This window comes from Rhinoraja longicauda, chromosome 2, assembly GCF_053455715.1.
Source record: "Rhinoraja longicauda isolate Sanriku21f chromosome 2, sRhiLon1.1, whole genome shotgun sequence".
Lineage (NCBI taxonomy): Eukaryota > Metazoa > Chordata > Chondrichthyes > Rajiformes > Arhynchobatidae > Rhinoraja > Rhinoraja longicauda.
In genome coordinates, this window is record NC_135954.1 from 85,944,379 (window position 1) to 85,961,915 (window position 17,537).

At 41.3% G+C, this 17,537-nt stretch overlaps 1 protein-coding gene across 1 annotated transcript in view; it reads right to left on the reverse strand.

Annotated features, from left to right (window-relative positions):
• slc25a13 (solute carrier family 25 member 13) overlaps nucleotides 1-17,537 on the reverse strand; it is a 103,722-nt gene that overhangs the window by 76,282 nt on the left and 9,903 nt on the right. Inside the window, exon 4 of the mRNA XM_078423304.1 lies at nucleotides 6,664-6,779. Within this exon, the coding sequence (XP_078279430.1) occupies nucleotides 6,664-6,779 (116 nt within the window). The remainder of the gene's footprint in view (nucleotides 1-6,663; nucleotides 6,780-17,537) is intronic.

The window sequence follows — 17,537 nt, forward strand, 5'->3', positions numbered from 1 at the left end:
TTCACTGAGGCAGAAACATAGAAACAGAAAATAGGTGCAGGAGTACGCCATTTGGCCCTTCGAGCCAGCACCGCCATTGATTGTGATCATGACTGATAATCCACTATCAGTAACCCATGCCTGCCTTCTCCCCATATCCCTTGATTCCACTAGCCCCTAGAGCTCTTTTATATTTCTCCAGTGAATTGGCCTCTACTGCCTTCTGTGGCAGAGAATTCCACAAATTCACAACTCTCTGGGTGAAAAAGTATTTTCTCATCTCAGTTTTAAATGTCCTCCCCTTTATTCTTAGACTGTGGCCCCTGGTTCTGGACTCCCCCAACATTGGGAACATTTTTCCTGCATCTAGCTTGTCCAGTCCTTTTATAATTTTATACATTTCTATAAGATCCCCTCTCATCCTTCTAAATTCCAGTGAATACAAGCCCAATCTTTCCAATCTTTCCTCAAATGACAGTCCCGGGGATTAACCTTGTGAACCTACGCTGCACCTCCTCGATAGCAAGGATTGTCCTTCCTCAAATTAAGAGACCAAAACTGCACACAATACTCCAGATGTGGTCTCACCAGGCCCCTGTACAACTGCAGAAGGACCTCTTTACTCCTATACTCAAATCCTTTCGTTATGAAGACCAACATGCCATTAGCTTTCTTCACTGCGAAGAAGATAAACAGCTGATTTCTCACAACGAATACAGGGGAGAGCATTAACATTTATAGCCTTTAAATAGAAAACCTGGAACACTAAATCTTTTAAACCCCATGGATTTTCATTATCAACTTTTATGTAGTCATCAACACTTAACAGCATGTACTAACATCTTACAGCACTTTTGTCACACAGGTGCAAGAGCTACTGAAACCTTCTTTAGGAACTGACTTTTACGAACTCTTTAATTTGTTTCACATTAACCTTTTGAATACAGTAACCTTTTCGTTAAAAAACTGCTCTAGGACAGAACTAACCAAATCAAGTTAAACAGATGCATATTTGTAAAGATACAAATAAAGTTATGGTTCAAAACAAAGACATGGATTGAATATGAAATAATTGAAACATAAATTTACAAGTAAAGCTAACAAGCAGAGTAAACGCTAACCAAATAAACCTATTGGACACTCTCGCTTAAGTAATAACATATGAAGCCAGAAATTTATCACTTAGTTAAAAATGAAAGAAAATTTAACAAATGGTATAATATCTCAAACATAGATGCAGAGCAAGGAAAAAATTCTCGTTTATTGATAAGCAGAAATATCTGGTAACATTCCATACGAATAGGGTTTATGCCAACTTTTCAATTACTTAAATGTAGCTTTATATTCTAAACATGAAAGTAGTTATAAATATCTAATTGTGCAGATGGAGGTTTTCACATTGAAGAACTGTAAATCAATGTGGTGTTGCAATAATTTGCAGCTACCGTGTAACCCTTAATTAGTGTCCCAAGGTTTATGCCATGATTGTGTATTACACTTCAGATATTAAATCTTATAATCTGTACACTAATATTGCCTGCATTTTATTAAAATATGCCAGTCACTGTGTTTCTTCCTGCACTGTGGACATTTCTTCATTCCGGTTGACACCACATTAGAAGAAAGATACAATTGCACTGTACATTGTAAAGAGATTCATAGAGAAACTGCCAAGACTGGAGTATTTTTTACAACATGATTGGCTGGGCTTGAGATGCCTTCTTTGGAATACTGGAGGCTGAGGTGAGATCTAATTGAATTGTGTAGAATTTTGAAAGAGTCAATAAGAGTTACCTATTTCTGTTAATAGGTAATGCAGAGGTTAATAATGACCATATGCGTAGCTGAGCAGTAGAATTGGGGTGAGGGTAGTAGCCAATGAGATGGAGGGGATGGGGATGGGGATAGGAAGAGTATAAATATATGTTTAATGTTTGGTGCAGACTCAGTGGGCCAAAGGCCTTGCTTCTGCACTGTACGATTACTTACTAAGAAAGGGTAACAATGAAGTATGCAGTACCATACGATTTTACCTGCTGTTTATATCATTATGGGAATGATACGATGATACTATCCCTACAGTCCAAGCTAATCTATTGGAGATAATGGAAGGAGGTACTATAGAACATAGAACAGTACAGCAAAAGAAAAGTCCCTTTGGCCCACAATGTCTGTGCTGAACATGATGCCAAGACCATCTGTAATTTAATTTAGAGATGCAGCATAGAAACAGGCCCTTACGTCCACCATGCTATCGATCACCTGTTTACTAGTTCTATGTTATTCCACGTTTACATCCACTCCCTACATACTAGGGGCAATTTTATAGAGGCCATTTAACCAAACCTGCACACCCAGAGAAAACCCATGCAGTCACAGAGAGAACGTACAAATTCCAAACAGACCGCACCCAAGGAGAGGATCAAACCCAGGTCTCTTATCTACCTACACATAATCCATATCCCTCCATTCCCTGTATAACCATATGCCTATCCAAAAGCCTCTTAAATGCAACCATTATATCTGCCTCAACCACCACCCATGTCAGCCTCTTCCAAAAGCTCACCTACTTCTGTATAAAAACATTGCGCTGCATATCTCTTTAATCATTGCCCCCTCACCTTAAAGCTATTCCTTGTGGTATTTGATTTTTTCCCGTCATGGGATAAAGGTTCTGACTGTTTACCCTATCTATGTGCCTCTCATAATTTTATATACTTCTACAACGTCTCTCAGCAAACTCTGGCCTGGCATTCCAGAGAAAGCAATCCAAGTCAGTCTAACCTCTCCCTGTGGCTAATACCTCCTAATCCAGGCATCATTCTGGTAAATTTCATCTGCACCCTTTCCAAAGCCTTTACATCCCTCCTGTAACACAGCGACCAGAGCGTCACATGACATTCCAAATGTGACCAAAACAAAGTCCAATAAAGTTGCATCATAACTTTCTGACTTTTATACTCAATGTAAACAAACTATATGCCTTCTTTATCTATCTACTTGTGATGACACTTTCAGTGAGTTATGGACTTGGATCCCAAAATCCCTCTGTACATCAATGTTATTAAGGGCCATGCCATTAATTGTATATTTTTCCCCTTGTATTTGACCTCCCTAAGTGCAACAATTCACACTTGCTTGGATTAAACTCCATCCGTCATTTCCCCACCCATTTCTGTAGCTGATCTATATTCTGCTGTATACTTTGACAGCCTTCCTCACAGTCCACGACCCCAGTAATCTTGCTGTCATCTGAAAACCTACTAACCAGCCTGTGTACATTTATGTCCAGGTCATTTATATATACCACAAACAGCAGAGGTCCCAGCAAACATCTCTGCGGAATTCCACTGGTCATACACTTTCAGCTTGAATATTGTCCGTCCATCACAATCCACTGCCTTCTATTGGATTACATTTATTGTCATTTAAAAATAAATTTGAATGAAATATCGTTACCATGCAGTCATGACAGTAAAGAGCACGAGACACACAATTACATAACTTTAACATAGACAACCATCACAGTGACTCCTCCAGGCTCCCCCTCACTGTGATGGAAGGCACGGAAAAGTCTTATCTCCTCCTTTGTATTTTCTCCCGCGGTCAGACAGTTCGAGGCGATCGTAGCTCCTGATTTTTGAAGCCCCCGCCGGGTGATGGAAGGTCCCGCGGCCTTATCAGTAAGCTAGTTTTGAATCCATATTACCAAGTCACTGTTAACTCCAGGCATCTTAATCTTCTGGATCATCCTACCATGGGAGACTTTATCAAATGCTTTATTAAAATCGACCCTCATTGATTACCTTTGTCATCTCCTCAAAAGATTCAATCAAGTCAGAAAGACATGTACCATATACAAAGCCATGCTGACTGTCCCTAATTAACACATTCTCTTTCAAATGAGAGTAAATTCTATCCCGAATAAATCTTCTCCAATAGTTTCCCGACTACTGATGTGAGGCTCACCGGCCTTTAATTCCCTGGATTTTTTCTACTTCCCTACTCAAATAAAGGAACATATTTACAGTAGCTACTCCACAGTTCCCCGGAACCTCGCCTGTGGCTAGAGACACAAACATGTCAGATGTGGATTTTACCCAATAACTATTGCTCCCAGTGTACCCTCCTGAGCTCCTGCCTAATTGTTTGCCGTACTCTAATTTAGTAGCTTTCTGCAAGGTCCAGGCTTCCCCTATTCAAAATAATCTTAAAACTTATGGAGTTTTGATCAAAATGCCTTCCACTCCAGTCACCTGGCCAGGCTTATTTCCCAACAAAAGGTCCCGTATTTCCCTTATCAGGTTAGGCTATCCACGTTCTGTTTCAAGAAACATTCTGGGATACATCTCACAAATTCTGCTCCGTCTAAGCCTTTGCGTCTGAGCAAGTCCCAATGTATATTGGTAAAGTTAGTCATCCACAAAGACAACCCTGTTGTTTTAACATCTTTGAGAAATGTCTACATATCTGTTCTTCTATCCTTGCTATTGGGGGAGGGGCATAATACAATTAGAATGTTTGCAGCTTTCTTCTTTCTAAGCTCTACCCATATCACCTCAGTGGACGAATCCTCCAATGTGCCCTCTGAGTGCCACAATGACAGTTTCCCTGATGAGTAGTATAAATCCTCCACCTATTTTGCCAACCTCTCAATCATGTCTGAAACATCTAACCCCTGGAACATTGAGCTGCCAGTTGTGACCCTCATGCAACCATTTTTCCGTAATGGCCACACCATCAGCCGCAAGCACTGATCCGGGCTCAACAGTCATGTGCCTTCTCTACAATACTTGCATTGAAATAAACACACTTCAGCGCATCAGTGTCAAAGTGTTCCTTCACCTCTCCCTGCGTGTCCTTCCTAGGACTTACTGGTCCGAACCTCTATGTTCCCATTGTTCAGAATTACTACTCTGGTTGCCACCTCCCTGCGTCTCTAGTTTAAACCCTCTGGAGTGTTCCAGAGTAGCACTCATGAATCTTCCTGTAAGGATCTCAGTCCCCCTCCAGTTCAGATGCATTTTGTCCCTCTTATACAGGTCACCACTGCCCCAGAAGAGATGCCAGTGATCTAAAAATCTGAATCCCTGCCCCCTTCATCTGTCCTATCTTCCTATTCCTACCCTCACTAGTGCAAGGCACCGAGAATAGTCTGGAGATTACTACACTCGGGGTCCTGTTTTTTAATATTCTACCTAACTCCCTATATTTACTTCGAAGGACCTCATCTCTTTTCCTACCTATGCCATTATGCCAATGTGCACAACGACTTAAAGTTGCTTGCTTTCCCCCTTGAGAATATTCTGCAACCACTCAAAGAGATATCCTGGACTGACACATAATCATAATCATACTTTATTAGCCAAGTATGTTTTGCAACATACGAGGAATTTGATTTGCCATAGTCATACCAATAAAAAGCACACGACGCACAAAATAAATTTTAACATAAACATGCACCACAGCGATTCCTCCACATTCCTCACTGTGATGGGACACAAAACACAGTCCCGGGCTCTCATTTTCTCTCATAACAAGTCTCCTTTCACAATGGGTGTCTGACTTTTCCCTACCCGGCTAAGCCGTAGAGCCAGGCCTGACTCCACAGACTGGACCACTGCTGCTGCTGCTCTCCCTGACTGGTCCTCTCCTACAACAGTATCCAAAGAAGCATACCTCTTGAGCCAAAGCCTCCGTACTGCACTTACCTTCAACATATCCTTTCCTCCCAACACGAATGCTCCAATTGACCATTCAGCCAAAACCTCCCTTCCTTTAATTGGTTGCTGACTCTTCCTAAACCAGGTACAAGTCATTCATTAATTTGTGATAAAATGTAAATGATAATAGTAACTGCAGTGATTGTTCACTAAATGGAAGGGGAAAATCCTTTAAAGTAAAGAGAGAATATCACTATTTATTAAATTAGCCATTGGTAATGATTTCAAATGTAACCTATTGTTAAAAAGACTACACTGAAAATTAAAATTTGTCCTTCACCCTTCATTATTGACATCCTGTCTAAATTCTTGTATGACATTACAAGAACCAATTATAAAATTCAAGAATAGTTTCTTTCCCTCAACCATCAACATTGCACAATTATTATAAACGTATCTTTAGTTTTACATACTTTAGTTTACACTATTATGGTCTAGTTTTGCTGATACTATATTATTGATTACTGGATGTTTAATCATTGTGTAATTTGTTGATGTGCCTTTAAAGCTGTGCCATAGTGAGGCCCACCGGAAATTGGAGGAACAGCACCTCATATTTCGCCTGGGTAGTTTGCAGCCCAGTGGTATGAACATCGACTTCTCCAACTTTAGATAGTTCCTCTGTCCCTCCCTTCCCCTCCTCCTCCCCAGATTTCCCTCTATCTTCCTGTCTCCACCTATATCCTTCCTTTGTCCCGCCCCCTGACATCAGTCTGAAGAAGGGTCTCGACCCGAAACGTCACCCATTCCTTCTCTCCCGAGATGCTGCCTGACCTGCTGAGTTACTCCAGCATTTTGTGAATAAATCGATTTGTACCAGCATCTGCAGTTATTTTCTTATACTGAAAGAATATCATTGTTCTGTTCTGGTGCATATGGCAATTAAACACGTGATTTACAAAGATTTTTAGTCTTGCCTTCATCTCTATTATGTTCCCAAGACCATTCTATTAATACTCACCGAAACTGATTGCTCCTTTGCCATTCTTGTCAAATAACTGGAAAGCAATTCTGTATAAGGCATCTGGTGTACGCAAAACTGACTCAAATGAAAAGAATTCTTGAAAGGTGATCAACCTATAAGTAAAATGGAAACTGTTACTGCAGTGCCAGTAAGAGCCTTTCAATAAAGTTGGGGGCAGGTAGCAAACTCTCAAATAGAATATTACAAAACTTCTGTAACACTTCAAGCCAAAGGAAACTTTTGAAAACCCGGTGGAGATATATTAATTTGCAGTGATTTCAGACCTCCTTTTACTTTATTGAGGTAAAATCTATTTTGGAACTAATTAATATAAAACAAATCAAATTTATATTGAGACTAGTTGTTATGTGGGCGAAAAAGATACAAATTAGAGTGGAGGGCAAGGAAGGCAAACGTAAGGAAGCTTGGATGACGAGGTAAATTGAGGCATTAGTTAAGAATAATAAGGACGCATGGGCCGGGTAAAGGCAGCTGGGATCAAGTGTATACCTGGAAGAGTTTCGGTAATGAAAGAACAAACTCAAAAAGGAAATCAGAAGGGCAAAACAGGGCCAGGAAATAGCTCTGGCAGATAACATTAAGGACAATCCCAAGTGGTTTTATAAATCCATAAAAGGAAAAAGGGTAACTAGAGAGAGTGGGACCCCTCAGGAATCAAAGCGGTCAACTCTGTGTGGAGTCACAGGAGATGGGCAAGGTCCTCATTGAGTATTTCTCCTGTTTTTACTGAGGACAAAGACAGGAGGACGGAGGAACAGGGCAGTCAATGGAAGTGTCTTAGGAGCAGTCAGTAATATGATCGAAGAGGTGCCAAAGGTACTATCGTGTCTGAAGGTAGACAAATCTCCCAGGCCTGATCAGATGTATCCTAGGAAATTGTGGGAAACTAGAGAGGATCCCTGGTTTAAATTTACAAGTTGTCATTAAATACAGGGGAGATGCCGTAAGACTGGAGGGTGGCAAATATTGTGCCTCTATTCAAGAAGGGCTGCAGGGAAACTGCTGGGATTTATAGGCCAGTGAGCTTAATATCTGTAGTTGGAAAGTTACTGGACAGTATTCTGAGGGAAAGGATTACATGCATTTAGATGGACAAGGACTGATTAGGCATAGTCGGCATGGTTTTGTACATGGGAGGTCATTTCTCACAAATCTGAATGAGTTTTCTGAAGATGTGACCAAAAATGTTGATAAGGGCAGAACTGTAAATGTTGTTCATATCGACCAGCAAATCATTTGACAGGGTTCCACATGGTAGACTGCTCTGGAAGGCTAGATCGCATGGGATCCAAGTAGAGATAGCTGAATGGATAGAAAATTGGCTTCAGGAATCAGAGGACAATGATGGAAGTTTGCTTCTCGGACTGGAGGCCTGTGAATAGTGGTGAGCCTCAGGATTCGATGCTGGGCCTGTTGCTGTTTGTCATCTATATCAATGATTTGGTTGGGAACATAGATGGCAAGATTAGCAAGTTTGCATATGATACAAAAATGGGTGGTGTTGCAGATATTGAAGATGGTTTGATCAGTTGGCCAGGTGGGCTGAGGAATGGTTGGTGGAATTTAACAGAGAAATGTGAGGTATTGCAATTTGGGACGTCAAACGTGGGCAGGACCTAGACAGTGAACGCTAGGGTTCTGGGGAGTGTTATAGAACAGAGGGATCTAGGAGTATAGGTACATAGTTCCTTGAAGGTGGAATCGCAGTTAGATATGGTGGTCAAAAAGGCTTTTGGCACATTCTTCAGTCAGAGTTTGAGTATAGAATTTGGGAGATGGGGACACAAAAAGCTGGAGTAACTCAGCAGGACAGGCAGCATCTCTGGAGAGAAGGAATGGGTGATGCTTCGGGTCGAGGCCCTTCCTCTGATGTCAGGGGAGAGGAAGATATATAGATGAGGAAATGTAAATGGGACAAAGGGAATGGAGATCAAGGAAAATATAGAAGAGAACATTTGTTGGCTTGGAGAAGGTAACAACAAAGCAAACAGAGATAAAATGTAGTCGGAGACAGTAAGACTGGTCGGAGAACTGGGAAGGAGTACGGATGAAGAGAGGGAAAGCAAGGGTTACTTAAAGTTAGAGGTCAATGTTCATACCGCAGGGGTGTAAGCTGCCCAAGCGAAATATGAGGTGCTGTTCCTCCAATTTGCACTCGGCCTCACTCTGACAATGGAAGAGGCCCAGGACAGAAAGGTCAGTGTGGGAATGGGAGGAGTTAAAGTGCTTAGCAACCAGAAGATCAGGTAGGTTTCGGCAGACTGAGCGGAGGTGTTCAGCAAAGTGATCGTCGAGCCTGCACTTGGTCTCACCGATATATTTGGGAAGTCACGTTGCAGTTATATAAGACTGTGATGAGGCCGCATTTAGAGTAATGTGTTCAGTTCTGGGCACCATGTTATAGGAAAGATGTTGTCAAGTTGGAAAGGGTTGAGTAGGCTGTGACTCTATTCCTTGGAGCGCAGGGGAATAAGGGGTGACCTTATAGAGGTGTATAAGATCATGGGAGTAATAGATCGGGTAGATGCAGAGTCTCTCGCCCAGAGTACGGGAATCGAGTAGCAGAGGACATAGGTTTAAGGTGAAAGCAAAATGATTTCATAGGAATCTGAGGGGTAACTTTTTAACACAAAGGGTGGTGGGTGTGTGGAACAAGCTGCCAGAGGAGGTTGTTGAGGCAGGGACTCTAATAATAATAATAATAATAATAATAATAATAATAATAATAATAATAATAATAATAATAATAATAATAATAATAATAATAATAATAATAATAATAATAATAATAATAATATTCATTTATTGTCATTGCAACGAGTACAACGAAATTAAAAAATAGCCAATCCTGACGGTGCGTACAAACATATATGCAATAAATGCAAAAACAAATAAATACATAAATACAATTAAATACAATTATATTAAGTACAAGATTTTTTAACGGTGTTGCCTAGTGCAAAGGTAGTGTTCAGTTCTCGTATGGCCCTGGGGTAAAAACTGTTCTTAAGTCTGTTTGTTCGGGATTTGATCGACCTGAAACGTCGACCAGAGGGCAGATGAACAAACAGACGGTGGCCGGGGTGGGATGGATCTTTTATTATTTTGCCTGCTCTACTGAGGCAGCGTAGGCTGAACAGGTGCTCCAGGGAGGGCAGTGAGCAGCCGATGATCTTCTGGGCCGTCGTGATGACCCTCTGAAGGGCCTTCCTGTCCTTTTCTGAGCAGCTGGCATACCATGTGGTTATACAGTATGCCAGCACACTCTCGATGGAGCAGCGATAGAAGGACAACATGAGCTTCTCCTGCAGGTTGGTTTTCCTGAGGATCCTCAGGAAGTGGAGTCTCTGCTGTGCCTTCTTTACTGTGGTGATGGTATTGGTAGACCAGGTAAGATCCTCTGCGATGTGCGTACCCAGGAACCTGAAAGCTGGTACCCTTTCCACACAGACCCCATTGATGTAGAGTGGGTCGTAGTCTACACTGGTTTTTCTAAAGTCAATTATAAGTTCCTTTGTTTTGGAGGAGTTCAGGACCAGATTGTTCACTGAACACCATGCTGCCAGCCTTTGGATTTCATCCCTATAGGCTGTCTCATCTCCTTCTGAGATGAGTCCAACCACAGTCGTGTCATCCGCGAACTTGATGATGGTGTTGGTGGGATGGGTGGGGGCGCAGTCGTGAGTGTAGAGGGAGTAAAGGATGGGGCTCAACACACAGCCCTGTGGTGAGCCGGTGCTCAGTGTAATGGTGGAGGAGAGGTGAGGGCCTATTTTGACGGTCTGGGGGCGGTTGGTCAGGAAGTCCTTGATCCATTGGCAGATGGTTTGGGAAAATCCACGGTCGGAAAGTTTGGTGACCAGTCTGCTCGGGATGACCGTGTTAAAGGCAGAGCTGAAGTCGAGGAAGAGCATCCTCACATAGCTCCCCTGGTGTTCAAGGTGGGTCAGTGCAGTGTAAAGAGCAGTGTCGATGGCATCCCCTGTAGACCTATTTGCTCTGTAGGCAAACTGGTGTGGGTCGAAGGTGGGTGGGAGGCTGGCTTTGATGTGCTGCAGGACCAGTCTCTCGAAGCACTTTGTGATGACCAGTGTGAGTGCTACCGGACGGTAGTCGTTAAGACCGCTGATGACAGACTTTTTCGGCAGTGGGATGATTGTGGCGGACTTCAGGCAGGGAGGGATGGTGGATTTTAAAAGGGACAGGTTGAAGATTTTTGTGAAGACCTCAGATAATTGGTCTGCACATTCCCTCAGCACTCTGCCCGTCACACCATCGGGGCCTGGTACATGGATAGGGCAGGTGTGGAGGGATATGGGCCAAACACAGGCACGTGGGACTAGTGTAGCTGGGACATGTTAGTCGGTGTGGGCAAGTTGGGCCAAAGGGCCTGTTTCCACACAGTATGACTCTAAGTGCAATTTTCATGAATGACTGGGATGTGCCTGTGCTGGTGTCGGAGTTCCCCCCAAAGTTTTCAAACTGGATTCCCTAAATTGGAATACGGAGTATATTGGAAATTATTAAATAAAACCAGAACATTCTATTTCATCAGTTTTAATCTGGGGAAAGGTAAATGAGCCAAAAGATTAGCGCTCACTCTCTCACCCATCCCACCGTCCACCTGGAAGAGATGTATCCTGAACATTTCTAGCAATTTTCTTCCCTGGAGAGTTCTTGCATTATCAATTCACTTTTTAAAACTAAAATATAGTACTTTCTGCATCGAGCATTTTTTTCATGTGGGCTGCCTTTCAGAAGATTAAGATATTCTGTGGCGCAATTGCATATATTACTAAACTGGGTGGAATTTCCACATTTTGAGGAGCCAGTAAATGAAAAACAGGATGCATTTACAACATAATATGTAACTATTCTGAAGTGTTTCAGCAATTTACACATTTTAGAAAAATGCTTTTATATGTGGAAAGCAACTGTCCACCATGCAGAATAATGATATAGGCTTATCAAGATGACCTTATCCTGTTTCTCTGAGAGGCATGTTGCCGAGTATTCTCAAGAGTGTTTCACAACTGCAGATTCACAAGACCCTTTCAGGGATGAGAACTTCCTCTGGAAGGTTCCTTACCTCCTCACACCCCCGCTTTACCAAAACCTATCACTTCCATTTATCTCACTCCTAACTCTATTGAATGTTCAATGTATCTGTCTCACAACTACACCTCACCTGTGTATACTATCTTTCTCCTCCTTAGTCCTGACACATGGTTTCGATCTGAAAAAACATTCACAATTTCCCCCCTTTGTGATCAGAAACTTGATACTGGGAATGCTGGCCTGAAAGAAGATGCTGACATTGGCTCAGTTATCTTTCCCATGATTTGTATGTTTAAATTAACAGTGTCATAGATATTTCTCTAGTGGTTTGAGGAGTCTACTGTTGGTTATGCATGTGTAGTCAATCTTAAGAAGGGTCTTGACCCAAAACATCACCTATTCCTTTGCTCCAGAGATGCTGTCTGACCCGCTAAGTTACTCCAGCGTTTTGTGTCTATCATTGGTTATACATGTCTCTACATATATAAGTGCAAGGTCCTTGCGACTCATCAGACCATGAATTTAGTTTGATGATTTGATATGTAATGCCATTTCCTCACTCAGACAATCCCCTGTGCTGGTGCATTAGAAGCAGTCTCCTGCTTCGTTACTGATGTCTGAACTCGCTGCAAGGTAACTCCCATTCATAGAATACAATTTGCATATTCCGTCATGGATGTTAATTATCCCGAGCAAAGTTGTGCAGTGGGACCATTTTAATGGAAACTCATTCTCTTGTGAATATTTATAGAAAGGTCTCTATTCTAATTTGCTTTGTTAATGAGGTCAGAGATGACTTGGAACTTGACTTCCAAATATGCTCAGTCACTAACATCATTGTAAATTTGTGACTGCAGCTGACAGCCAAAGTGATTTTGAATCTGCTGTGGAGATAAAGCAAAATGAGGAGTGTCCCACTGCTTTTGTAAATTCATTCCTCACCAGCAGCAATCTTGTTGGAAGTGAAGTACCACTTCTGGATAAATGTGATGACAAAATTCAAGCTTGCTTTTAATCACAAAATTCTGGAATGCTGTCATCATTGAAAATGAAAAATGCCATTGGATCTACTTCCCCCCATATTAACTGTCCATCACCATTCATGACTAAATGCAACAAACTTAGGTATCATAGTGCCTGTTGATCACACGCTCCTCCCAGAAATACATTAGGGAAATTAGCAACACAGTTAATGAAATGTTCCAATTTATGGTGAGAACAGGGAGTAGCATCAAGACAGTTATCAATATACCAGAAAAACTGGTGAGTGAAGATTTCATGATGCATCTGGAACAAAGAATGTTTCATATTACCCAGAGGGAGGTACCCCTATAGCTTCTCAAAGTAACAGTCTTTATTAGGAGAGAGTAGTTATAATTTTATCTAGACAAAGGAAACTGGGGTGGATGCACATTGTGGAGATAAAGAATTGCCGATGCTGGTTTACATAAAAAAGAAATAAAGTACTGGAATAACTCAACAGGTCAGGCAGCATCACTTCAAGATAGGTGATGTCGGGACACTTCTTCAGACTGATTAGATTCGCACTCAAGGAAAATTAAGACCTTCCCATCCTGCTCTTGGCTAAAGAATTTAGTTATGTGCATCTGAACTATTTTTTCTACCCTTTGTCTTGATTCAATCCACATGAAATTACCAATTCCTTCTGCCATTTTAATATTTTCCTGTGTACTGGTCCGAATCAACTCATTTTCACCAGTGGGCCAATTCCTCTTGATGACCCAAAAGTCTGTTATTTCCAGTATTTTTAACACGTCTCATCATCTACATCAAGCCACGGCCTCCACCTGCAGGAGTCCAAAAGGACTGTCACTCTCTGGATGATTCTGGTTCATTCTCAGATACCACCAATGCCCCCATCCCCTCACTGGTGACCACTTGATGCAACACCTGCCTCCTTCTGTCACACCACCCAGGATTCCAAACAGACCTTCTCTGTGAAACAGCAATTTCCTTCTAATAACCACTGTTCAAAATGTGATCTACTTTCGTTAGGAGGGGAAAACAGAGATTAGACAATAGGTGCAGGAGTAGGCCATTCAGACCCTCGAGCCAGCACCACCATTCAATGTGATCATGGCTGATCATTCTCAATCAGTACCCTGTTCCTGCCTTCTCCCAATAACCCCTGACTCCGCTATCCTTAAGAGCTCTATCTAATTCTCTCTTGAATGCATTCAGAGACTTGGCCTCCACTGCCTTCTGAGGCAGTGAACTCCACAGATTTACAACTCTCTGACTGAAAACATTAGAGGAAACATTTTGTTCAATTTGCAAGTGATCCCAGAACTTCGGGTCACCTAGAAATTAAATTCTTTGTCTGAATTATTCTTCATTAGGATCTCTCAAAACTACCAATTTTAAGCTTGATTCACCATTCTCAGCCGCAAGCCAGAAGACAGTGGGTTCAAACACCACAAGAGAGACTTGAGCACATAGTGGGACGTCAGTGGGGCCTAAATTGTTTGAAGAGCAGGGCAATTCCAAAGCAATTGTTGCTCGAAGGTTATAGTGGTAGGGCAACAATGACTGTTATGGGGTTATTCGCACTAGTTTGAAAACTACCAGGTGTGCTGAGTCACACTTCACAATATGGCAACAGAGACATGTTGTCTAGTGCTCTATTTGGTTACAAGATTCAGTATGGACAACAACTATAGACCCAATCCAACCAAAGCTGTGGCCTAGGAGGGGGGAACTTTGGTACCCATAGTTTAGATCTAGTGGAGATATCAACCATCATGATAATGGCGAATTGGGGAGGTGGAACTTCTCGGCAAACCAGGATACACCTGTGGAGGGGCAAACAGAATTAAGCTTTTCTGCCAATTAATAATCACAGATGAAGATCATAGACCTTCAATAAACAATAAACCTGTTTCTCAGTCCATAAATGTTGCGAGACCTGCTGAGTATTTCCATTTTTTTCTGTTTTATATCATATTTACAGCATCTGCAGTATTTGGCTTTTGTATTATCTCATCAATTATCTGACTAATATGTCTGAGGTTCTGCACTATAAAAAAACTGTTGCTTCGTTTCCTTATTTATCAGTAATAACACTCCAAAGTACTCTACTGGCTGTTTAGCACTTTGAATAAACTTTATAGTGCAACTCATAATGGGAAACTGATAAACAGAAGGTTGGGAAATTTCTATTACTTTCTTGGAGAGGGAACATACATATAACAAAATTCCTCTCATGGATATCGTAACAGCTAGGTTGAGGGAAAACATAGAAAATTACAACTTAAATGGAGACATTCCTGAAACAGAGCTCAATCTAAGGAATACTCCCTATTTCATAAATAAAGGTTGTATTCTATTGTAAATTACTTTGAAAGTATCTCCAAACCTTAATATTAAAAAATATTTGCAATATGTGTCATGAAATTGGACATATTGTTGGAAGCAAAAATCAAAGAAACTACTTTTAAATGTCTGGAGAGTGGATTTAGAAAATTTTGAAAGTATGAGCCACACTACCAGCATACAAGCTCCTCCATCTACAGTACATTCAAGTCATTTGGTTTCAATTCACATTTAGAAAATGAAGTCAGTATGTTAGAAACTCTTACAGTTTGAAGTAGCAGCAATATAATAGCTCCTAATCAAATTAGATTGAGGTTACTGTTTATTACCACACAAGACCTCATTATTTACCACTTCACAGTGATCTTAAACTAACACATATTACTTCCCTGTTGGCATGTACATTTAAAACGTTAGTGCTTCAACTTCATTTTCTTCTCCAAACAAATCCTAAAATTTCAACTTTTAATCATACTCCATATTCCTCCGTAGCCTATTATAAATTAATCATTTAATTCAACACGACATGCGGAAGAATACGCTTGCCACAGCCGAACTATGACTTCAAATGGGATTATAAAGAAACACCATCCTAACAACCTGCATATGCCTGCAGTTATCAAATTATAATTTGTGCAGCCATAATACACCAAAATGAAACAACGAATTGTTATACTAATCCAGTTCATCCCTCAATCAAGTAACGTTCCACCTCCAATAGACAATAGACAATAGGTGCAGGAGTAGGCCATTCGGCCCTTCGAGCCAGCACCGCCATTCAATGTGATCATGACTGATCATTCTCAATCAATACCCCGTTTCTGCCTACTCCCCATACCCCTTGACTCTGCTATCCTTAAGAGCTCTATCTAGCTCTCTCTTGAATGCATTCAGAGAATTGCCCTCCACTGCCTTCTGAGGCAGAGAATTCCACAGATTCACAACTCTCTGACTGAAAAAGTTTTTCCTCATCTCCCTTTATAGATGGCCTGCCCCTTATTCTTAAACTGTGGCCCCTTGTTCTGGACTCCCCCAACATTGGGAACATGTTTACTGCCTCTAACGTGTCCAACCCCTTAATAATCTTATACGTTTCGATAAGATCCCATCTCATCCTTCTAAATTCCAGTGTATTCCAATGTCCCCGTTTTTAATATTGCCATGAAGCAACTACAAATTTTTAGTTACACCCCAAGATATTTAATCATCATCTACTAATCAATAAAACCCCATATCATTTCACTTAAAGCTAAAATCAAAATTAAAGACATAAACCCTAAAGTTGAAACTATTTTATAATGCATCAATAGCAGATTACAGGGTATATTTTGCACAAATTAATATTTTTTAAGAATGAAGGGTCCTGGGTTTCTGGAATAAGCTACCAGAGTGGGTTATTGAAGCAGTTACAGTAACAACATTTAGAAGACATTAGGACAGAATCGGAAAGGTTGAGGGATATGCCAAATATAGGCAGGAGGGACTACTGTAGATAGGGCATCTTGGTCGACATGGGCAAGTTGGGCCTGTTTCCGTGCTCATAGATAGATGTCATATCACTAAAATTCAAGTCAAGCACAGCTATACTGTATATGTATATGGTTTCCTAGGTTGCCCAGAAGTATTACAGGTGCATTGCTAGTATGTAAGCAGTCACTTAGCTGACATCAAATCAGCAAAAATATGCTTTTGATGATAAGAAGGTTAGGAATCAGATATGAGATCATCCAGAAAGATGATCATGTGGCAATTTAGGCATTGTGGATAAGTAGTTTAGGAAATAGAAAACATAGAAAAATAGGTGCGAGTAGGCCATTCAGCCCTTCGAGCCAGCACCACCATTCAATATGATCATGGCTGATCAACTAAAATCAGTACCCCGTTCCTGCTTTTCCCCCCTATCGCTTGATTCCTTTACCCCTAAGAGCCAAGTCTAATTCTCTTTTGAAAATATCCAGTGAATTGGCCTCCACTACCTTCTGTGGCAGAGAATTCCACAGACACAACTCTCTGGATCAAGAAGTTTTTCCTCATCTCAGTCCTAAATGGCCTACCACTTATTCTTAAACTGTGACCCATGATTCTGGATTCCCCCAACATCGGGAACATTTTTCCTGCATCTAGTCTGTCCAATCCTTTAAGAATTTTATATGTTTCTATAAGATCACCTCTCGTCCTTCTAAATTCCAGTGAATGCGACCCAGTCGACCAATTCTTTCATCAAATGTCAGTCCCGCCATCCCGGGAAATAACCTGGTGAACCTACGCTGCACTCCCTCAATAGCAATAATGTACTTCCTCAAATTAGGAGACCAAAATTGCACACAATACCCCAGGTGCAGTCTCACCAGGTCCCTGTACAACTGCAGTAGGACCTCCTTGCTCCTAAACTCAAATCCTCTCGCAATGAAGGCCGACATGCCATTCGCTTTCTTCACTACCTGCTGTACCCGCATGCT